Genomic DNA, 24,673 nt, shown 5'->3' on the forward strand with positions numbered 1-24,673 from the left:
ATCGCTTCCCGTGACCTGTTGTCCTCCGCCATGGACTTCTTGCCCGCTCCGGACCACATGTCGTCTTCGCCCGTCGGGTGCCCCAGCTCGATGGAGGTCAACCCTTCGGCCCCTCCTGTCTTTCTACGGGTGCATTCACCGCATGTTGGTGTGCACCCTGGACTAGGTTTTCAGGCGTTTCCTAGCTCCCCTCGGTCCGAATGCCAGGGTGCGGGTGGTACAGCCTCGCCTGTTGTTAGTCTCCCCACCTCGTCGCATACGTCAACATGGCGTCCACCCCACGGCGGGCGGAAACCTTATAACACAACCGTTCGCCGATTTGCGGGGGAGGAATGTGGTGTCACTGCCAGACACCACACTTGCTAGGTGGTAGCCTTTAAATCGGCCGCGGTCCGCTAGTATACATCGGACCCGCGTGTCGCCACTATCAGTTATTGCAGACCGAGCGCCGCCACACGGCGGTTCTAGAGAGACTTCCTAGCACTCGCCCCAGTTGTACAGCCGACTTTGCTAGAGATGGTTCACTGACAAATTACGCTCTCATTTGCCGAGACAATAGTTAGCATAGCCTTCAGCTACGTTATTTGCTACGACCTAGCGAGGCGCCATTATCATTTGCTATTTATCTTGTAATGCATGTAGCGCCAGACCAATGTTCACCAATTATGAATTAAAGTTAAGTATTCCAGAAGCTTCGTACTTTTTTTACTAGACTCAACTCCTTTAACTGTTCCAGACCTCACGCCAGCCTGCGTGAGCTTAACGCGTGCCTTTCGGCTACCAATCATAGTGGCTTGGCTGTCTTGCCAAGTCACAACAGTCACTATTGATGACAAATGTATTTCCTAGAGTTTAAGAGGTAGGAGGTCACAGAATGAGTTAGGTATGTTTGCAAAAAGAATTGTGAAGGGCACAGGACTGGCAGGATGTAGAAGTATAAAGGCATGATGTGACGTGCATTCCAGAGGAACAAATGGTCTGTTCAGTGGGGTAGGAATAAGCAACTGAGAAGTGTAAGAGGAAATCTAGCAAATAAGGTTTGTAAGATCAAATGCTGTCTTCGAACCTGTGAGTTGGGTTACTAGCTACTCACAATAGAAACTTGTGCTGTACATGTGACATGCTGTTGTAGGTCAGTCTTAAGTGAGACCCAACAGGCCAGGTCTTTCTGTGGGGAGGGGTAGCGTAATGCTGCAACCATTGTATGGGCAAATCTGTGAGAATATTGCAGCAGCTGCTCGTAGCCAGTGTCATTATCCACAACCTAGCAGTTTTACCAGGGATGGGGGCTACCATAGTTGAGGGGACGACATCGAGCCACCAGCAGCAGTCATGAGTTTGAGTCTGTGTAGCAGTACCGGGTTCCAGCACTAAGCCAGGTCTCTGGACTCAGTGCCACAACACAGTGGGCTTTCTGGGCTCACTCCAGCAGCAGCAGCAGGACTCCTGTTGGGCAGTGAGTATCATCCCATGCATGGCGGATGTCTTCTGCCACTGCGGTGGGCAGGCCTTCACACTGCGCGCCAACAGCCACCGGGATGTAGTTGTCCACCACAGAGCTGACTACTGAAGCAAGGTTGCCTACTGTCTTCATGTGCCGCTGACACCAGGTGTTTGCGGAATGACTCACACAATGGGGTCATTTGCCACTTGCTGAGAATGGGCATCACCAAAGCTGGATGTGCACATGTTGCAGCCAACTGACTGGACAGCAGATGACATCTCACGGGCCACCTGACCATCTTTCTGTTGAATGGTTACTACCCCACGCAAATAAAATAGTGACACCCACACCTTTCTGGCTCTCCACCAGCCTGCTATTCCACCTCAACCCTCCACTGCCTGCTATCCTGTCATTGTAGCAACCCTTCCACCAACTGGGTTGGCTATAATTGATTTCGGAAACTCCATGTTAAATGGTTTTTTCTTTTGCTGGTACCATGTGATTTAGTTGTAGATACTACAATTTTTTCTTCTCTTTTCATCAGACACTTTCTTACATTAAGGAAAACTAGAATAACATTTAAACTATCATCTACAGTATCTTTGAATTAACTTTTTTCCCTTGCTCTTCTTGTAAAATGTCACCTGAACTTTTGTTTATAATTTTAAATCTTTACATCAAATTAAAATGTATCAGAACCTGAAACTCCACCTTGCCTCCATATGAAATTCCCAACCATCTGATCAGTCTTCATAAGTCTATATCTGCAAGCACTTCCCTCCTGATTCTCTCACCTGTACAGAGGCACTAATACATATATTATAAGATTAGATCTGATAATTTCAGAACACACTCCTCTGGATAGTGAATTCGGATTTATTCAACTCTTAAGATACATATGCTAATCATTTAATTGCAGTATAGGAGATACATCAAAATATGGTTAATACAATTTCACTGATACAAAGCTATAGTTAAAATGGAAAATCCAGGATGGAATGTAACAATAGTATGAAAAGGATAGTTGCTATTCAACATACAGTGGCTGATGCTGAGTCACAGAAAAGACTGTCAGAAAGTGAGCTTTTGGCTAACAAGGCCTTCATTGCAAATAGACAAAAACACACACACACACACACACACACACACACACACACACACACACACAGTCTCTGACTGTAGGGACCAGACTGCGAGCAGAAGTGCATAGTGGGAGAAGCAACCAGGTGGCGTGGATAAGAAGGAGGCTGGGGCGGGGAGGGGGAGGGATAGCAGGGTATGGGTGGCGGATGGTAAAGCACTGCTTGTGGGAGCCTACAGGGGTAAGGTGAAGAGAGGGTAGGGCAGTTAGGTGCATTCGAGGGGGTTAGACTGAGGGTGGGAGGGAGGAATGGGGAGCAACAGGAAAGGAGAGAAGTAAAAAAGACTGTGAGAGTTGGTGGAATAGACGATTGTGTAGTGCTGAAATGGGAACAGGAAAGGGGCTGGATGGGTAAGGGCAAAACTAACAAAGATTGAGACCAGGAGGTTAACAGGAATGTAGGCTATATTGCAGGGTGAGTTCCCACTTGTGCTGTTCAGAAAAGCTGATTTTGGTGGGGAGAATCCAAATGGCACAGGCTGTGAACCTGTCACTGAAATGAACATTGTGTTGGGCAGTGTGCTCAGCAGTGGGGAGGTCCAGCTGTTTCTTGGCCACAGTACATCGGAGGCCATTCATGTGAACAGACAGTTTGTTGGTTGTCATGCCCATACAGAATGGAGCAGAGTGGCTGGAGCTTAGCTTGTATATCACATGACTGTTTTCACAGGTATCCCTGCCTTTGATAGGATAGGTGATGTTTGTGACCGGACTGGAGTCTGTGATGGTGGGAGGATGTATGGGACAGGTCTTACATCTAGGTCTATTACAGAGATATGAGCCATCAGGAAAGGGATTGAGAGCAAGGGTTGTGTATGGATGGAAGAGGATATTGTGTAAGTTCAATGGGCAGTGGTGAGGGTGATTATGGTCCGTGAAGGCCTCAGTGAGACCCAGTTTTGTACAAAAACAGATCTCCCATGCCGTATCTCTCCAGTCACCCACCACTTCCCGAAGTCCCACTGTTCAGCAACAGAGGAGCATTCCTCTTTTGACTCAGTACCACCCAGGACTGGAGCAACTGAATTATATTCTACGCCATGGTTTCGACTACCTCTCGCTTTGCCCTAAAATGAGGAACATCCAACCCACGACCTTTCCCACCCCTCCCACAGGGGTATTCTGCCACCCACTGAATCTATACAATATCCTCGTCCATCCCTACAAGACCTCCGCTCCCAACTCCTTGCCTCATGGCTCGTATTCCTATAGTAAACCTAGATGCAAGACCTGTCCCACACATCCTCCCACCACCACCTACTCCAGTCCAGTCACAAGCATCACCTATCCCACAAAACACAGGGCTACCTGTGAAACCAGATATGTGACCTACAAGCTAAGATGCAACCACTGTGATTTGTTCTGGCCCCTGTGGGCATGACAACCAATAAGCTGTCTGTCTGCATGAATGGTCACTATCATACTGTGGCCAAGAAACAGCTGGACCACCCCATTGCTGAGCACACTGCCCAACACATTGTTCTTCATTTCAATGACAGCTGCACAGCCTGTGCCATCTAGATTCTCCCCACCAACACCAGCGTTTCTGAACTGCACACTTGGGAACTCTCCCTGCAATATATCCTACATTCCTGTAAACCTCCTGGTCTCAATCTTTCTTAGTCTTGTCCTTACCCATCCAGCCCCCTTCCTGTTCCCATTCTGGCACTATGTAGCCCTATATTCCAGCAACGCAAACACATCCTCAATCTTTTTACTTCTCTACTTTTCTGCTCCCCCCACCCCTCTGCTCTCTGTGTAATGACCCGACTGCAACTAACTGCCCTACCCTCTCTCCACCTTGTCCCTGTAAGCTTCCACAAGCCACAAGTAGCACTTTACTGTCCCCCACTCCTACCCTGGTATCCCTCCCCCCTCCCTGCCCCAGCCTCCTCCTTACCCCCACCACCCAGTTGCTTCTCCCACCATGCACTGCTGCTCACAGTCTGGCCCCTACAGCCAGAGACTGTGGTTGTGTGTGTGAATTGCATCAATTGCATGTGCGCGTGTGAGGTGTGTGTGTGTTTTTTGTCTGTTTGCAACTAAGGCCTTGTTGGCCGAAAGCTAACTCTCTGACAGTCTTTTAGTTGTGCCTATCTGCAACTCAGCATCTCCGCTATATGGTGAGTAGCAGCTATCCTTTTCCTAATATTGTTGTAAAGCGACAGTTAATAAGCTGGAGTTGTATTTAAACATTAATGAAACTTTTTTGTGAAAAGATACCTTTACATATTCAAATAATAAGACAATTTACAAACTACATCCTGCTCAAATCAAACAATGGAAAATCCGGGATGCTCAAATATTCAGTTCATCATTCATGAAATCTTCAGCTGAATAGTAGCGTCACTGAAGCAGAACACGCAGCTTTCTTTTCAGTGAATCTTAGTTCATACCCAAAATTTCTTGGCTTTTAATTTGTTATAAATTTTCATTCTCATATACTGGGAGTCTGAGCAAGTTTAAATGATGAACAGGGAGCACATTTTTCGTTTTTTAAATTTCTTGTATTATAAGTGTGAACAAGCAGTTCTCCTTGTATAATTCTAAATTGGTATGCAAACAAATGATAATTTAATGGATATATAAGGAGGGTACTGTCAATATTTTAAAATTTTTAAACAATGAGCAACATGATTTCCTTGGACGCACAACACACATCTAATAATTCTTTTCTGTAAATTCAGTATGTACATTAAGTTGCTCGAATTTCACCAAAAAACAATACCATACCTTATAACTGACTGGAAATTGCAATGGTATACAACTTTCCTTTTGTCTATGTCAGTGGTGTTTACCAATATTTTCACTGCAAATGCAAAGCTATATAATTTGTTTACTAGATATCCCACATGTTTGTTCCAATTTAAATTCTTGTCTAGATTTAATGCTAAAAAAATTCACAGAATCCACTTCTTCTAGATTTTGATTTTTTTGGTTTATTTTAATTTCCTGGTGTGTTGACTGTTTTGATTTGAGCTGGATCACATGGGTTTTTGGGACATTCAGAGTTAATCCACTGAGATTAATCCATGTTTGTAAATGACCTATTGTATTGATGATGCACACAGGTATAGTTTCTGGCTCACAATCCTCTATTAATACAGATGTGTCATCTGCAAATAAAACTGATGGGGCAGTTATACTGATTGACAGATTATTAATGCAGAATTGAAACAATATAGGTACTAAGATTGAACCTTGAGAGACACCTTGTGTTACTGCCTTCTATTTGAAAGAATAATTTGCTGTGCAGAGGCAACCACTCTTTATTTCATTCTGCATTTAAGAATTTCTTTCTCTTTTGTTAGCTAAATTTATTTACATTTTATCAGTACTTCTCATACTGATTTGCTTGTTACACGGACTATGTAAGAACATGAGCTCAGCTGCAGCTGTAGGAATATCTACTGAATGCTGTAAATAGCAAACAAATAATCCAAAAAATTAACCTGGGCCCATGTCACCTTTAGACCATTTTTCTGTGTTGCTTGTGGCACACATCTGAAATATTAGTAATAAATTTTCTATATAGAAACTTATTTTCATATATCTTTATATAGAAATGACCCTTAAAGTTTATTAGATGATAAACTTACGCAAAATTTTGTCAGAAACGTTGATAAATACAGAATTTATCTTACAAATATGCTTGGTGATTCATAAAAGCATTTATTTACTGCAAGTTCATGCTAGTCAGGGCAACAAAGCATGCAAACTCACAACGCCCATTGCCTATCTGAACAGTGTGGATTCTTTATGTGCAAACATTTCATTGTTCAGTTTAGGAAAAAAACACAAGCAAATGTTCTTCACAGCACACACACTGAGATTTTGAGAAGAAGACTTTAAATATTAACACAATAAAAAAGTTCAGCAAACATTAAATATGATGAAGACAAAAGCAGTGATTTGCACCAGTGAAAATTCACAAAAAGCTCTGTCTAATGATGTCCTTGGATGAGGCAGAACTAAGTAACAGGTAAGATGAAGAAGAAGAAGTAAAGAAGGAGGAGGAGAAGAACATATTTTACAGAAGGAAAGCATGTATGTGCATATCCAAATATAAAACACCAGCTTCAGTGCACACAAAATGCCATGCCAGGAGCTCAGGGTCGGTGGGCGAAGAGCACATTCAGATCAGCTCACAGGTACATTTATGCTGTAAAGGAGTACACCAACCTCGAAGGCAAAAGATTTGCAAGTGAGAACTTCTGATTAGGACACACAGTGAGACATTGGAAAACGTCATCCTTCACATCCGGTGTCTCCGGGCTAATATCTTCATTGTAAATATGACGCATGAGTTCCAAGCGATGTCTACAATACAGGAAATGATGCTGTTAATCACAAAAAGTGTCAAATGCACACTGAATAGAAGAACACCTGTACTGCAGACAGAAGTAACACATAAAATTAAATGCATGCTTTAAATGATGATCAACTATGCAGTATCTTTTGCCTTGGAAGTTACTTTTCCTTTTAAAAGCCAAAAAATCACCTCACTTGTAATTTCTGCCACAATAATATTTGACTACAGAATCAATCAATTTCTGCCTCTAACAATTAGATCACTATTATTTTACATTATTTTCCATTGTTAATTCCCTCATGCAATTAAATGATTCTATCATTTTTTGGATCTGAAATCATTCTGAAGGAATTACATTGGTCGTATATTTAAAAATATTAACATGAATTTCATACATTATACACAAAATCAGAACACAGTCACGACAAATAAGACATGGAAGAAATGAAAATCTATACAATACGACAGGTAATACCAGAAGAACAAAAAAACAGCAGCCCAATATCTACTGTTTGCACTAGACACAATAGCATGAAGGGCATTCAGTTGAATTCCTCTCTTTGATTTATGAGTATTCATTTTCCATTGGATTTATCTTCCATGATAAAAGCATCTGACTTATTTTGCTTCCCTTTCATTCTGAAATCCAGTGCTCGTTCTCCTCTGTTGCAGTTTATCAGGTTGAGTTTCTCCTTTCAACATTTGTACATTCTCTTTCTCTGCTTTTTCTTTTCTCTTCTTTGTGCCCCTCTTGTTAGTGCATTCCACATGCATGCCATGTACCCTCCTGAGACACATTGTTCAAAAGCTTACAAAGTATCATCCTTTTTGTTGCCTGTCTGGTACTCATTACCTCTAAAATATATCAATCACTATATGCACAAGAAAAGAAAAGCTTTCTAAGACAATGATTTGCAATTAACAGGCTTTATTTTTTATATGCATAGCAAATATATTACTTTAATTTTTCTTTTTCATCACGTGTATTATATTCTTGTGCTTATAACAGCTATTAACTAATGCATTTGAGAAACAAATTATCTACTCATCACTGAATCTGTGTGGAGAATATTTCTCTTTCCTTATATCATCCTTTGTGTTCCATGTAGGATTTTCCATTAAGGATAAAAGATGGGAAAAATAATATAAACTCATTAAAAAAGATCAAATATCCTGGAGTATCAGTGTATATAAAACCTGAATGATATATAACAGGATGTCTTCCCATGAAGAAACTGTTCTTGTGGTATGCTGGAAGACAGTAATGGGCTTTTGATTATTTTATCAAAATAAACCACAAATTTTTTGATAAGATTAAAAATGGCTCTGAGCACTATGGGACTTAACATCTATGGTCATCAGTCGATAAGATTAAAATCTGGCTATTATGGAGACCAGGGAAAACATGTTTTAATCCTTACACTTCTCAAACAAAACTTTTACACTTCTAGCCATGTGATTGGAATGCATCATTACCTTGAAAGTTGAAATCTGCTGCTGGGAGTAATGCTTGAGCAACTGAATGAACACTGTGAACTAAAATGGTTTCACAGATCTTAAAAGTTACCATTATTTTCTGTGAATACCAGGGCATGAGCACCCAAACATCACACAAGTGGAACTTTTCCAAGTGTTTTTGCTCTTCCTTGATGAAAGAACCTTTGGTTTTGAAAGATAGCTTTTGTGTGTCTTTCTCTTTTTTTTTTGTCATGTTAAAACTTGGTAAGTGGAAGTGTTTTCTACATTTGTTTCATAAACTATGAAAAAAGGATTACTTTTTTGCAGTGCACTCAACATGCAGCACTCTTGGAAGTGCTAGCACAAACAAGCCATATTGTGATGGAGGCAATATTCAGTACTTAGAAAATAGATACATACATGTTTCATAAGTTACCTTAGTAACTTTTTTATTTTTTTTGGTTGCCAATGTGTTCTGACTGAGTGAGCCTTGCATTTACTTCCCTCTCCTTAACTTGTCCATCTGCCTTTCATTAAGAAACATAATATGGTAACAAAAGATTCAAATTGAAGTTCATTTTTGTGCAGTATTATTCACTCAACAGCTGGGTTATTGTTTTATCTTGTGCTAAATTTGGCACTGATATATAGAAACTTGATGCAACAAAGAACAGTGGACCAACAGTACAAATTTACCTCAGCTTCTCCAGTGTCCAGTAATGTGTTGCACCATTCTTGGTATCCTGCACTTCAACAGCAACAATGGTTCGTGGGTAAGGACGCTCATCGTCATCATCATCATCAACAGCTGGTAACAGGTCAGCAGGGAGTGGAGAGTATAGAGTATCTGTCAAAAGTGTGAACTGGAATTGCACCTGCAACAAATTACTATTGATTAGGGCATGCTGAAGTCACATTTTTTTGGGATCTGATAATACTATTTCACAAAATAATATAAATAAAACTGCCAGTAGTTTCAAAAAATGTGTTTCATAAGTTATGTTTAAGGACCAAAAAACTCCCTTGATGTTTCTCAAATATTAATGATATCCTTATTGTGCTTGGAAAGTAGCCAGTGAAACTTATTAGACAAATATAAAAAAGAAAATTTTAGCGCTCTACAGGAAGAAGAAAATATGAGTAGCAAACATATGTTCATCCAAAGATTGGCTATAGTTGCTGATAAAGTAGAGGAATGTCATCTTTAATGAGAAAATTACAAGAATATTTTTTAAATGACTTCTGAATATTCGTATTTTCAATATTGCTCAGTGAAGTTCTGGGATTACAGTCAACTGGTCATGCCAGCAGTCTTTTAATTTTACTAACGATTTTCCTTCTCTTTTGTTATAGAGTAATCACAATATTTGCATGAAATGAAGGGGAATATAAACAATTGTGACTCCATTCAGAACTAATGTGACTCCTCCCTTATATGAGTCTAAAGTGTTATAATTAGTTAACTATCTGAGCGAAGAGTTCATCATGGGGAAGACCATGAACTATGGCTAAAAAATTCATTGCACTACATTGTTGCTTACAGGCACCAGTTCTACAGAGATATTTGGAGCTCTGCTTTTGATCAGATACAAACTGCTCAAATAACATTTTGTACCACCTGTGTTTGTGAACATGTGAGATCTTAAGATTTGAAAGGGTAAGATAATGAAGGGATAAGCCTTATGAAACTTTAATAAAAGTAGCATGACATATCCAAAAACCAAAATTAAGGCAGTCGGTTTGAAAGTGCAAATCTATGTGCATACGTGAAACTGAAATATGCTACTAGGAAAGTCCAATATTGTGTTGTCCCATCCTAAACACTATAACATGATTGGATCCTCCTTGGCACTCTGTCCAGAAGGTTGTCAAGATGCTGGTTGATGTTCAAGCCTGCCCCATTATTCGATGTTGGTTGATGTTCAAGCCTGCCCCACTATTCAGCTGCAGCTCTTCACAAGTCATCAAGTGTGTGACGAAGGTTCCTGCGACAACATACTGAAAGCTTCAACTTGTCTCAAGCATGCTCACATGCTCAGATGGTTCATGTTATCAGATCCTGGAGGCAATTCCATTTAGTCATTTAGTTGACTCATGGCTCCAGGATGCAAGCGTTCACAAGGTGTGTATGGCACATTCGTTTATTACTGTCTTGAAAGATGAACTCATCACTAGAATGTTGACTGTAGGGCTGACAGTAAGTTGGAAGATCCTGTTCCAAAGCTGCAAAGCATTCAAATTATTGATAGGTGAAGATACAGTCCAGACATCTGTACATGATACTGCCTGACTCTCCTGCCTCTTGATACTGTGGGACTGCATGCTTGGGCTGTGCATTGATACCTAGATGCTTCCATACACTTTTATGACAATCATCAGGCATCACACAAATCCTGCACTTTTTGGTGAAGAGGATTCGACTCCATTGATCCAGGTTTCGTCCCTAGTGTTATCTTGCCTATCTTATCTGCATACCCTGGTGCTGAGGGGTTTGTACTGCTGTTTGTAATGTGTGCCTTTGGGCCAAATTGATCGTGTGTAGGTGGTTGTATACTATATATATCAACAGACCCCTCCCATGGCAGTGTGTAGTTCTGTTGCATTCTCTTCATGGTGCTAATGAGCCATAATTTGTTGATTGCAATCATCAGTTAATGTTGTTGACTGTGGACAAAGAAAGAGGCATATCTTCAATGTTTAGTGTGTCATAATATCAGTTGAATGTTCCAGTATCTTCACTGTAATACACTTATATGGCAGCAAACTTATCAAGATGCTATAAAGTGACAAAGCGTGCACAATCCATAGTCGAAATGATTTTATGAGGCATGTCAATAGACTGAACAGTTGTCGAAAGCTGCTTTACCCCATCTACAACTGAGATATTATACGCTCTACTGAACTATACTTAAAATACAGGTTTACCTTAAACTCCAATCAATATACAGGTTACTGTATGTATCCATTTTCTGGGGTCAAAAGAGTACTCGTAAAGAGATTAATGGGGAGGATGGGGGGTGGGGGTGGGGACTAAAAAATATCTATAAAAGTTGTGTGGGTAATGGAAAACTTTTTTTTGAGCACATTAGATGTAATGAGGAGAGATAGAACATGTTAAATATTTTCTCTTTTCTCTGCTAAAAAAGGAACTCATTGTTTCAGAAGATAGAAATGCTGTTATTTATTTTCGCATGTTTCTGAATTGGGAGTTGTGCCTTATGACAATGATGATGATACAGTGGTGTGAGTACACGACAGCAAGGTCTTGTGCTTTCTGGAGGTAAATATGGACAGCCGATCCATCTCTGCTCTCTGTACATCCTGCAGGCAATTATGTTTGTAAAACTAAATACAGAACATAATGCAATGTTCATCACTACAACAAATGAGGAAGGGAAAACTTAAACAGAATTACAGGTAATAAACTGCAGTCCACATTCAATAGGGATGATTTTTAGAACAGGCTACCATCTGATTCTAAGATAGCTAATTTAAATATCTTAAAGAATAAAGTGAAGAATTTAGTAATCGAGAAATGCTGTTATTCGGTAAAAGATTTCAAATTGTAGTGTCTGACTGAAGAAAAATCATTTAATACCTAGAGCCTAAAATCATGTTACATCACCAGTAGTGGATGTCACATGCAGAACAGTCTTGTGATGCTTTTTTTTTTTTTTTTTTTTTTTTTTTTTTTATCAAGATAAATGTAAAGTGAAGACACTTTAATGTGGAGTTGGTCACAGGGATAAGAAAATGAGAACATAAACTACCATGGTGAGACAAGCTGTGTCGGTGATCAGGTCCCACCTCCCATGTACAGAACTGGTAGCTTACACCCACGATATATGCTTCCGTGAAAGCAAAAGTGATCCATGATGGTATTGATAGCCAGTTCTTTTTGCTGTCATGAGAATCGTACTGGAATCTTGTGAGGGATATGGAATAATCTCCTCACTCATTCCATAATAATAATAATAATAATAATAATAATAATTAGCAACACACAACACAAAGCCAAGTGAAGTACACAATGCATTTGGTAACAGCTACCATAACTTCCCTGAGTTCAGCAGTGCTGTACATAAGGTAGTACAGACCTGACCCCTTCTGGTGTATTAACACAACCATAGTTCAAAAAACCCTCCACCTTAAACGTCCATGTTAAAAGGTCCACACAAAGAGCAGCCTGGGGGGTTTCTGCAGAGTGTGCATGCCGAACGCCAGGTGGAAATGCTGACATGAAATGAAATCTGAAGTTAGCAACAGGTAAAAATTCCTTCAAATAGGAAATGATAACTAACTGAAAATTAAAGTAAAAAAAGCCAAGTTTCATCCCTAAAAAAATTATCAGTTTACAAAAGGCTCTGTGGTCAGGGCAACCACAGCTGTGGTAGTACATTTCATAGCAATAACTCTGTAAACAGTTGTATCTTGAACCAATTTTATTAAGGCACTACAGGTTTCATGGTTGTAGCATCATCAGATGCGTATCTACATAACAAGAAATAAGCAAAGGCAGTGACTGAACCCCTAAACATATAATACCTGAGCAAAAAGCACATAATAATGAGAACAGATAAAAACACAAGTGTACTTACAAAAATTAAAACATAGTGAACCACATGGAGGACAAGACAGAAGACCCTACCATCATAGTTAAACCATAATGTCCACTGGGCAGAAAGTCAATGAATAAGAAGATGGATAATGGAAAACAGCCTACATTATAACCAAAGAGTGAAAGTGAGACACTAGACTAAAAGCAGCATATTGTTGAGGCAAGAAACAGAAGAGCTACCAGTGCATCAGCAAAGGACAGAGCCACCTTGGCGAGCTGGAACTATGGCCGACTGCACTGTATGTGCAGAGCAAGGCAGGGAAACAAAATGTATGGCCCGAGTTGCAGGCTCAAAGAACACCACACCATGACATGGGTTAGGCAAAACAAAAGCTGTACCCACTATGAGCATACTGTGAAAGATGGAGCTTCCTTACATAAATCCTGACGAAATAAATATAAGAAAGCACTCAGATACCATGCTTGGCAAAACACTCTTATTTAATTGTCTCAGTTTTTAACAACAAAATGATGAATTTCAAAGCCAGTGCCTTCTCTGATCAATATATTGTAATTATTGCTGTTGAAATAATTTGCAATGGCTGTAATTATATGATGTGCTTCTGTCCTAGAATTTGCATTTCATTTATTATAGCATTATGTTTATCTTTACACATTTCTACTTGCTGACAAATTTCTCATCACATTAATAATACGGACAAAGTTACAACATCTCACCTTCTTTTTCAGCTCGACAGAGATGGCGTTAGCCTCCTTGAGGAATATGGCGTTTCCCCAGAGGTCGTCACGTAGAGAGGTGAACTGATGGTACTTCCACTTGCGGAAGCCCCACGCGGCCAGCTGGTACTGTCGGTCACTCCAGTTGCACTCTGCGTCAAACAAGGGGTTGACTGAAATGCCAGCAGGCAGTCCACAGTCAGCAACAACACCCAGCAAGACTCAGAGTTTAAAAAGACACTTAACTTAACAGAGCTTCACACACGCTCATGCGACAGTGCTCATTATCTGGGAGGCTTACTGGGAGTGCTTTCAAAAATAAAATAACAAAACTCAAAATAATGTTTACTGGCTTTATATGTATGTAATACACACAGTTTACAGAACAATTATATCTAATAATAATTTTAGAATACATATGCACATAAATATTAGACACAACTAGATTGTACACTGAACAGCATACTTTAATTTATTTTAATGGCGTGCAAAGCCCCTGTCCAAAAGCCCGTTGTGTATCTGCTCATTAGAGTTCTACAAAACTCTGAGAGTTGATGAGGAACTAAAATGTTAGGAAGCAGTGATGGAAACTCAAAATTTTATACTTATGCATGCTAGAAGCAGAAAAATATTCATTTTAGTAATATGAAAGAGGTGGACATATTGGCCTCTGAAGTAAAATTGTAATACAAGCTGTACAGCTTTAACATTCCACGAAGGAAGAAAATGGCATTAAATTACTCACCAAATATATCCTCTTCATTATTAAAATCTTCTGGAGTATAAGAACTATACATTGACATAGTCATACTCTGTTCTTCAACTTGTTTCTGTAGTGCATCAATTCTGGCCTCATAGTTCTGAATTTAAAGAAATGATTAAATCCATTAAATTGTACAACAGAACAAAAGAAACGCTAAAACAAAACAGCACATTGTGCTAAATACAGAGTAATATGCTGAGTGAGATCATCGACATGTAAAATGAATTTAATGATATATCTGAATGTTTTATATGTTCTTGTGAGTCAAGAAATGAAAATCCAGAACTATGATTACTTTATGTTTTGCTATTTAGCTCACAATATTATATAAACAATAGATAGGGCAAAAAAGTAGAAAATTAAAAAAGATTTCCAGTAACTGAAAATTTCACTTTTCACATGAAACTCCAAATCAGGAACTACACAAATGCACAATAAAATTAAGTGGTCTTAAATGTGCCAAGACACCTAGGGAAAAAAGAAATTTAAATTAAAAACCAATAACAACACAAACAAAGCTGAAAGAGAAGATCTAATGAAATGCAAGAAAGATTAATAAGAACAAGAAACCATTGCAAGAAAACAAGCACAACTAAATTACTCTCTGTCTCTCCACCCCCCCCCCCCTGCCCCCCCCCACACACACACAGAGAGAGAGAGAGAGAGAGAGAGAGAGAGAGAGAGAGAGAGAATACATGAGATTATTATAGTTTTGTACACCAGACACGAATTATTTGAGGGAAACCATTTTGTCCATTCACATGATACTAGAACCAAAGAAAATTTTATGCTCCCCATCCACCACCTCAGACTGCATGCCCAGGGACTTCAATACATAGGAATGAAAATTTGTAATAAATTAAAAGGGAACAAGCTGACGCAGATGAATTTAGGTTCACTTAAAAGAAAGCTATATGAGGTACTCACACTGAAGCATTATTACTCAGTGGATGAATTCATGCAGGAAAAACTGGAAATTTGAGCTAGATACAATGTGTTACACATTCCAAGAACTATCCTTATAGTGTTATTATTTATTAGTGTAAAAATCACTGTAGCTGTAGTATCAATTTTTGACATGTCTCCTGTACGCAAACCAAATGGATTGTTAATGTACGTCATGAGATGGGAAAAACAGAGAGAGAGAGAGAGAGAGAGAGAGAGAGAGGGGGATGAATGAACGTGTATAGGAATAGGTAATTACTATTGCAAGGAAGTGCAATTTAACTATATATAAGAAGGGAAAAAATGTTACTTGCACTACAAACAGAACAGGACCAAGGCAGCTACTGGGACGATACACGTGAACTGCAATGGCAAAATTTTTACCTTATGGTCATGTAGCTACCATTCGTTTTTTTTTTTTTTTAATAATGATTGATAGTTGCTAATATAATCTACAGAAGGATTCTATCACAGTCACATCACTGTGGTACTGTATTTCATGACTAGTTCCACACCCCTGAGGGATTCCCCCATTGTGGTGATATGATGAATACGACTGAATGAATTAGTTGCTAGAATGACTGATTTTGGCAGAACAGGAAGTAAATGGTTTCATTAACGTGCAGAATAACAGAACCAAATCCTAAAATTGTTACATCATATAAGCAGATACAAGCCCTGGACACTGCTAAAACAAAATTATATTTGTTTAAAATTGAATGAACTAAAATGTGCTGAAATGCAATATCAAAGTTTTCAGATTTTCATAAGAAATACTATTTATTTTAAATTGCCATCCCACTTGCGCCTTTTATTTTTCCTGAGTAATGTCAACTTGCTGTTAAGTCAGACAGTAGCGCCATTAACTCCCACTCAGCTGTGACGGGTTTCAGTCCAAATTCAAGTAATTATTTTAATATCAGTGTTTCCTATGTACAATCATCTATTTGTAAATGCAAACAATGTTGCTTTGATTCATTTATACAACATTCAGATACACCTCCTAGAATTCATTACAGAATTATTTATTAATCATTTAGTTGGGGAAGTTTCTGCCTCGTGATGACTGGGTGTTGTATGCTGTCCTTAGGTTAGTTAGGTTTAAGTAGTTCTAAGTTCTAGGGGACTGATGACAATAGATGTTAAGTCCCATAGTGCTCAGAGCCATTTGAACCATTTTTTACACTATTCACTGCCAACTCCCTCATCAATCAGAACACTTATCTCATAAGCCCTTTATTTGCACATTACCATGATGTGAAAGGGTTATAAATTTTTCACATATTATAACCCCTTTCCCTTTATATTCCCCTAAAAAAACAATTGTTTTTCATAAATAATTTAAGGAGTGAAGATGACCACTTCCATACATACTGTAAGAATGTTTGTATGTATGTTCCACTCTCCTCCTAAACCACAAGAACAATTTCAACCAAACTTGGTACACATCTCACTTATTGTCTGGATAGAATCACTATGGGATAAGAACCACCTATCTATCAAAGGGGTGAAGGTGGGGGTGAAAACAAAGTGTAACCCAAGACACGTGAATACCCAGACATTTTTTCTCTTGTCCAGTATCTGAGAAGGAGAACACTTAGCGGCCAGTAAAAAACTTTATACTTAATTTTGAACCTTTATAAAACTTTTTCTCACTGCTAAAATGATGAAAGGAAAAAAGTTTACCACTTATTAATTTTTGCTGTTCATGCAGTAAAACTGTCACATCAGGCATGATGTTTTAATTCATTACTTCTTTACTACCAACTGAAGCTAGATAAATTTCATCTTCGATGTCTGAGATCAATTCTGCGCATCAAATGGGAAGACCGTGTCCCAAACACGGAGATTTTGCGCCGCGTGAAACTGGCTGGTATTGAAGCTTTAATAATGAAACATCAACTGAGATGGAGTGGTCACATAGTACGCATGGATGACAGTAGGCTACCTAAAGCGGTGTTCTACTCGCAGCTCTCGTGCGGGAAGAGGAGGAAAGGTGGTCAACACCTGCGATATACAGACACCATTAAACGCCACCTTGCAGCCTGTGGCATCCCAAGCAACCGTTGGGAGGAGCTAGCATTGCGCCGATCGGAGTGGTGATCAACTGTACATAAGAGCATCGAACAATTCGAGCAAAAGTGTCTAATGGACCTGGATGCTAAAAGAGAGCTCCGAAAATCTCAGCTCAAGCCTGTCTACACGTATACTTACAACTCTGCTCGTCAACTTCACTGTGCTCCATGCAACAGGATATTCAAAGCGAAATTCGGATTCGCGAGCCACATCTGAGCCTACCACAACAAGGACAGAGAAGACTGACGGAGTCGCTGTCGCCGGACACGGCGAGGAGGACATCACTACCAACTGAATTTGCAACACACTTTGCACACAGTATTCATATATATCACTGAACATAACTGCAAAATTATATCATCGTATGACACAGTTTTGGAGATATCATCTCATAAACACTGAAATGTGTTGAAAAAATGCCACATCATGCATGATGTTTAAATTTATTATTTACTTGCTACTAACTCTATTCATAACACATTTTGCAGACAATATCCAATTATGGCACTGAATGTATCTACACAGTTATATCATCGTAGGGGTCATATTTCTGGAGATAAACATCATAAACATCGAAATGTATGAAAATGAAACTGCAGGGCGAAATTCGCTAGAGGTACAGGTGAAATGGATTAAGACATCTTGGGTGGGTGTATCAGGTTGTATTTTCTTAAATACTTTATATGTAAGGATATGAATCAGTTATGAAATCATATAGGAAAGAAAAGACAGGAAAGAAAAGAAATGGTAGTCACAAACAAGCCTGTTGCAACAAAATAAAGCCAAAACTGGTGTTTACCCTTACATAAATCAAAATTACATTTAAAGGGGCATAGAGAAGAGGAGGTGGTAGAAGGTTACACATGGATAATGTAAAACCTAACTTGTGTCTTTGTCGTAAGATATCCTGAAAGCCATGGATTAAAGCAGTCAGGCTGATGCAGTATTTCTTGACTTCCACAAAGCATTTGACTCAATGTCACACCTATGCTTATTATCAAAAGTATGATCACACAGAGTTTAGGCAGAGTTTGTGAATGGGTTGAGGATTTCTTGGTATGAAGGACACAGCAAGTTATCTTGGATGGAGAGTCATTGACACATGTAGAAATAAATTCAGTGGTGCCTCAGATAAGTGTTTTGGGATCCTTGCTGGTCATATTGTATCTTAATGACTTTGTAGACAATATTAATAGTAACGCCAGGCATTTCACAGATGACACAGTTATCTATAATGAAAGGAACAACACAGGAAGATTGGGTTTAATGTCTTGTCGACATAGAGGTCACTAGAGACAGAGCACAAGCTCAGATTGTGTCAAGGATGGGGAAAGAAATTGGCCATGCTCTTTCAAAGGAACCACCCCAGCATCTGCCTGGAGTGATTTAGCAAAATCAGGGAAAATCTAAATCTGGATGAGGTTTTGAGCTGTCGTCCTCCCAAATGTGAGTCTAGTGTGCTAACAACCGTGCCACCACGCTCAGTATATATAATGAAGTACTGTCTGGGAAAAGCTGCATAAATGTTAATCAGATCTTGATAAGATTTCAAAGCGGTGCCAGTGTTGGCAACTTGCTTTAATGGGTCATAAATGTAAAATTTTGCACTTGGGGGGGGGATCCTAATAGTCTACGATTACAATATCAATGACTCATAGATGATAGATGGAGTCTGTCAACTCATACAACTGTAACAATTTGTAGGAATATGAAATGGAATGATGACATAGGATCGGCTGCAGGTAAAGAAGGAGCCAGACTGTAGTTCATTGCTAGAATACTAGGGAAGCGCAATCAGTATACAAAGGGGATTGCTTCTGAAACAACTGTGTGACCCATTCTGGAATATTTCTCAAGTGTGTGGGAATCATACCAAATTGAACAAATGTTGGAAATTGAATGTCTACAAAGAAGGGCAGCAAGAATGGTCACATGTTTGTTTGACCCATGGAAGAGCATCATGGAGATGCAGAAAAAAAACTGACCTTGTCATCTTTAAGTATTGAATCTATACCGAGGCCACTGAAACATGTCAGTTCAAGGTCACTCCCCAAGCATGGTAGAGACGGTAATATAACTAACAAACAAGCGAGGAATGCAAGGCGCTATGTCTTCTGAACCAATAACAGCACCGAACAAAAGCCAGTTCTGGTGTCGACGCTACCACATTGCCGGCTTCTGTGTAAACTTTGTATGTTAGTGCGCAAACGCCTGCTGTTGTGTTGTGTTACCGCCTCGACTACAGTTTTTGTTTGTTAAACAATGTCACCAAAACGATGTCATTCACCAAGCAATAACTCATTGCACCGTGGAGTGCCATTAAATAGTCAGGCTTTGTAATTGCTACAGAGGACGTGTGAGTTTTACGAGCAAGAAAAAGAATTTGTTTCTGTTCACGGTAATGTGTCGATACCTGCTGATAAAGTTTTAGAGCATATCTCAAAAACTCTAGGACTCCGTGAAAGAACAGTTCTAAGGAAAGGGACACTACTTCAAGACTTACATGACAGTGAAGTAAACCATGTGGAAGAAAGCCCCGTGGGAGAAACAGTGCGTTTTTAAGTACTCTGGGAAAAAAAAAAAAAAAAAAAAAAAAAAAAAAAAAAAAAAAAAAAAAAAAAAAAAGCAGCCTCATCCTGTTACATATATTGATTCTTTCCAATCCAATACAATTCATCAGCACAGATATGGATACTATAAAAGGAAAGAATACCCCAAAAAGATGGTAATTTCTTTAAAAGAAAGTGAACTTTTCTCAGGGGGGAAAATGTCACTTAACATGATATTAAAAAGTATGGGCTTCCATTTTAAAAAGTTAGATGGACGAAAACTGTTACTTGAAAAAGCTCATGTCTTTGCAGCTAGTGCCATTTTCTTATCCAAATTGTAAGAAAGGACATACACTCAGTCATATGGTTAGACAGAACCTGGGCCAATGCTGGAGAATCAGTTGAGAAATGCTGGACAGATGATATTCCGAATAGCAGCAGTCATCAGCCAACAGGAAGAGGATCTCGATTAATTGTGGCCCATGCAGGATCTTCAAATGGCTTTGTGCCTGAAGGACTTTTAGTTTTTCCATAAAAAAAGTGGCTATCATGAGGATACGGACCACTCACGGTGGTTTAAAAATTTGTTGCTCCAGTTTAGCGTTCTGACAGTGTTTGTGATGGACAATGCACCATACCATTCCATGATTTTAGATAAAACTCCCACCACTACTGACCGTAAAGAAACTATGGTGCAGTGGTTGCAGGTGAGAGACATTGCTGTGGACATGAGCATGACAAAGCTGCTGTTATACTCGCTCGTAAAACAAAATAAGCCTGTGATGCCTAAATACGTTGTAGATGAAATTGCAAGTGAACAGAGTCACTTGGTAATTAGGCTACCACCTTATCACAGTCATTTTAATCCTATTGAATTGGTTTGGAGTGATGTCAAGGCGTACATTAGAAGTAACAATAAGATGTTTACTACAACAGAAGTGGAAAGACTGCTACGTGAAGGTCTTGCTATTGTAGACTCTACCTCATGGAGGAAAAAAGTAGACATGTTGCTAAACTCATAAGAGAAGCACAGACTATAGATGCCGTTACAAATGAAAATCAACAATTAATGATTTCTCTTGATGATGATGATGATGATGATGATGATGATGACAATTTTGATGCCGATTCTGATGATAGAGAAGGAGAATTGGATCGAATCGCATCATTGACATCATAAATTGGTGAGTGTAAATGTATACAGAATTAATTCTTTCTCTCTGCAATCGGGTTGGCTATGCATGTTTTGCTTTAATTCTTTCTATGAGTGTGGATAGCGTGTTCTTTGGTATGCTTAGGTTTACATTATTATACAACGTTTTACATGCAGCCATTACAGTAACAGTTTGGAACGACTTTTCACAGCTGTTGCATTAACTTCAGGTGTTTTTATAAAACACTTAGTCTCCGTCGTCGTTCTCTCCATTGTTAGAAAAACATACTTTATTGCACTTAACGTATAAATGTTGACCATAGCTTACATTTACAAAACGTAACTTCGGAGTTGTGGGCATGTGTGGTGGTAGCTATTGCAAACCACACAATCGCTGTATAGCCAACCACATGCGAGCTATCAAGTGACATGTTTCACCAGCCCGAGTATAGGGAATATACTACAATGCACCCTTATGTATTGCTCCTGTAGAGGTCTTGAACACAAATTTAGATTTATTAGTGTGCACAGCAATGTTTGTGCAGTCATTCTTCCCATGCTCCATACATGGATGGAACGGGAAGAAGCCTAAATTACTGGCACAATGGAAGTACTCACTGGCACGTATTTCACAGTGGTTTGCAGAGCAAGTATGTAGATGTAAGTAGAGGCTTACAGTCACAGAATTGCCACAGCCCATCTTTATTTATATCACAGGTTCACCCATGGACAATTGGCACTGTGCTTCTTTGCACAGATTCAGTATCAAAGTTAGTGAAGAATAAATGATTCATGGAGTTCTTGTTGCTTCAAATTTGTATTTTATCCTGGATAAATTGATTTAATACAAATCTAGCACACCAAGCACTCTGTGAAGCATTTGTTCAACAATGTACCATCAAAAACTATGTTTTCAGAACTCCTCTCTCAATCCTTGAATACCATTTGTGATTAGCCTTTAAAAAAATTGAACACTATTCGATATTTAGAAATTTGCTTCTGCACATGTCTACATTTATCCTGTACAGAATGTAGCTTTCTTCATGTTATATGGTATGGTAATATTTTTTAATGTATGCTCTTATTTATGACAACAAATATATTTGAAGGTACAGCTGAAACATTTACTGCTCAATCAATTTTAAATTAGACATTGTTCACTGCTAGATAATTGTGGTCATGTAAAAAAATCAGTTATCTGAGTGCCAGTCCTCATTTACACAACTAAACATACCTTTCTCTGCTCTTCAAAGAGCTGGTCAGCTTCTTCTTTCTCTTTACGGAACTGTTCTTCCAAGACAAGCAGCCGTTTCTCCATTTCAGCTTTCAAATCAATTCCTTGTTTTTCCAATAGCTCCACTTGAGGCGAAGTCCCAGTCAAACATTTTCACCATTCCCTGGTGTCTCTGCAGGTGATGCCTTCTCAATAATTTCTGATGCTAAAATAAAAGTTAATCATTATGTAGCTCTTTAACTATGTAAATAAATGACTGAAAATAGTTTCACTTATCTGCCAGAAATTGAATAAATTTAGAGGTAATACTCTAATACTTTGCCCCATCAATGTAAAATATGTAATACTGATGTTGAGAAAGCTCTGAGTATGAAACTTCCTGGGAGATTAAAACTGTGTGCCAGACCGAGACTCAACTCGGGACCTTTGCCTTTCGCGGGCAAGTGCTCTACCAATTGAGGTGCCCAAGCACGACTCACGACCCATCCTTACAGCTTTACTTCCACCAGTACCTCATCTCCTACCTTCCAAACTTTTTTCCAAAGTACTGCGGAAGTAAAGCTCTGCGGATGGGTCCATGAGTCATGCTTGGGTAGCTCAGTTGGTAGAGCACTTGTGCCGCGAAAGGCAAAGGTCCCAAGTTAGAGTATCAGACCAGTACACAGTTTTAAGCTGCCAGGAAGTTTCATATCAGTGTACCCTCCACAGCAGAGTGAAAATTTCATTCTGGAAGCACTGAGTATTTGTGATTACCTCATAGCAACCTCTAGAAATAATCCCTTTTGTGCCACTTATTTTTTTCCTCCAGCCATCCTATAAAATGATCCCTGTTATTTCCTCTACCCTTTCCTGTTTTTGTCTGCAGCAAACCCATAACAATAAAATGACAATCTGTTTGTTATATAAATGTTTCAGTTTCTTTAAAAACTGATTATGATGAATAATAATTTGTACTTTTGTTCCTTGTGCATAGCTTAGTGAGAACTGATTTCACTGTTAATATAAATCTACAATTTGTTTTGTTTGTATGTCACACAAATTAAAAACTAATTCAAAGTATTATGGAACTGACTTCTCGATTATTTACAGAATATTAACTGATTTCTACTGTTAAACCAACACCTTAAAAACAGTTATTTGAACCTGTAGTCTAACTCATAAAAAATTGAGGTTTCTCTTACCAGGATTTTCCACTATGGTCTTCTCCCTTCTCTCACGGGCTGAAAACATAGGGGGAATGATCAGCACTAAACAAAAATTTCTGCAAATATGGATATTTAAATCACAGCACAGTTGACACACATACGCATGCACACGCATGCGTGCACACACACAAACACAGACACACACACACACACACACACACACACACACACACACACACACACACACACAAACAATACTCAATACTTAATATTTATGTTGATCTGGTTCAGAAATGTATTACTATTACGGCAGCACTCAATATGTTGAGATAAGTCATTGTACTCAGGAAAATGACTGCATGAAGAATCTACAGTAAATTAACAAATAACTACTAAAAGTGAAACTGGTGTGCTTTTAGATATGAGTATATACAAACTGCCAGAAAATTAGGAATTGAACGGACTGTTTTTCAGTAGTTCCTTAAAACTGAAACTGGAAAGGGTATGTACTGTAAAAGTCTGAGAGTCACTTTCTGTACGATTACCATATCTGATTAATGAACAACACGATACACTGTATCATGTTGCTTTTATTGTTATTGTATTACTACATTTCACATTTATTTTTTATTATTTAATATTGTATGAAAAAATTGTGAATTGTGTGTCTGTTGATGGTAAATACAATGAGTCATTGTCAAAATCACAACATTTTGATAATTTGTAATAGTGTATTTATGAGTTGGTGATTGGCTGAAACAAGGTTACCAAATTTGGAAGTACTACTGACAATTCTGTGGTGCAATTATTCCATGTAATATCAATGAACAGAAAGCTCTAGAAAAACATTGTGAATGTCATGACTAATTATTGAAATTGTACCAAATTCAGTTGATAGTAATCTTTACCCTGGTTGATGAGATAGTTGGGTGTATCAAAGAACGTAACTTTAGCATTAAAGATTCTGTTAATTTTAGCAATTGGAATAGTTAAGCAGTTTATTACTGTTTGTTAAAGTTAGGCATAATTGACACTCAAAGCCTTTATGAACCAATTTGTTTAAAATATGTCTTTGTTCATTGCTGACTTTGATGTTATATGCAAATTATTTGTATTAATATTTTCCCTTCTAATCTGTGTATAACACAAATTCTAAG

At 38.7% G+C, this 24,673-nt stretch overlaps 1 protein-coding gene across 1 annotated transcript in view; it reads right to left on the reverse strand.

Annotated features, from left to right (window-relative positions):
• LOC126162724 (kinesin-like protein unc-104) overlaps positions 1-24,673 on the reverse strand; it is a 373,406-nt gene that overhangs the window by 120,989 nt on the left and 227,744 nt on the right. Inside the window, 8 exon segments of the mRNA XM_049919386.1 lie at positions 6,768-6,905; positions 9,052-9,230; positions 13,652-13,824; positions 14,397-14,511; positions 22,372-22,500; positions 22,502-22,516; positions 22,518-22,576; positions 23,553-23,591. Coding sequence (XP_049775343.1) covers positions 6,768-6,905; positions 9,052-9,230; positions 13,652-13,824; positions 14,397-14,511; positions 22,372-22,500; positions 22,502-22,516; positions 22,518-22,576; positions 23,553-23,591 — 847 coding nt within the window.

The sequence above is a fragment of the Schistocerca cancellata genome, chromosome 2 (genome assembly GCF_023864275.1).
Source record: "Schistocerca cancellata isolate TAMUIC-IGC-003103 chromosome 2, iqSchCanc2.1, whole genome shotgun sequence".
Classification (NCBI taxonomy): domain Eukaryota; kingdom Metazoa; phylum Arthropoda; class Insecta; order Orthoptera; family Acrididae; genus Schistocerca; species Schistocerca cancellata.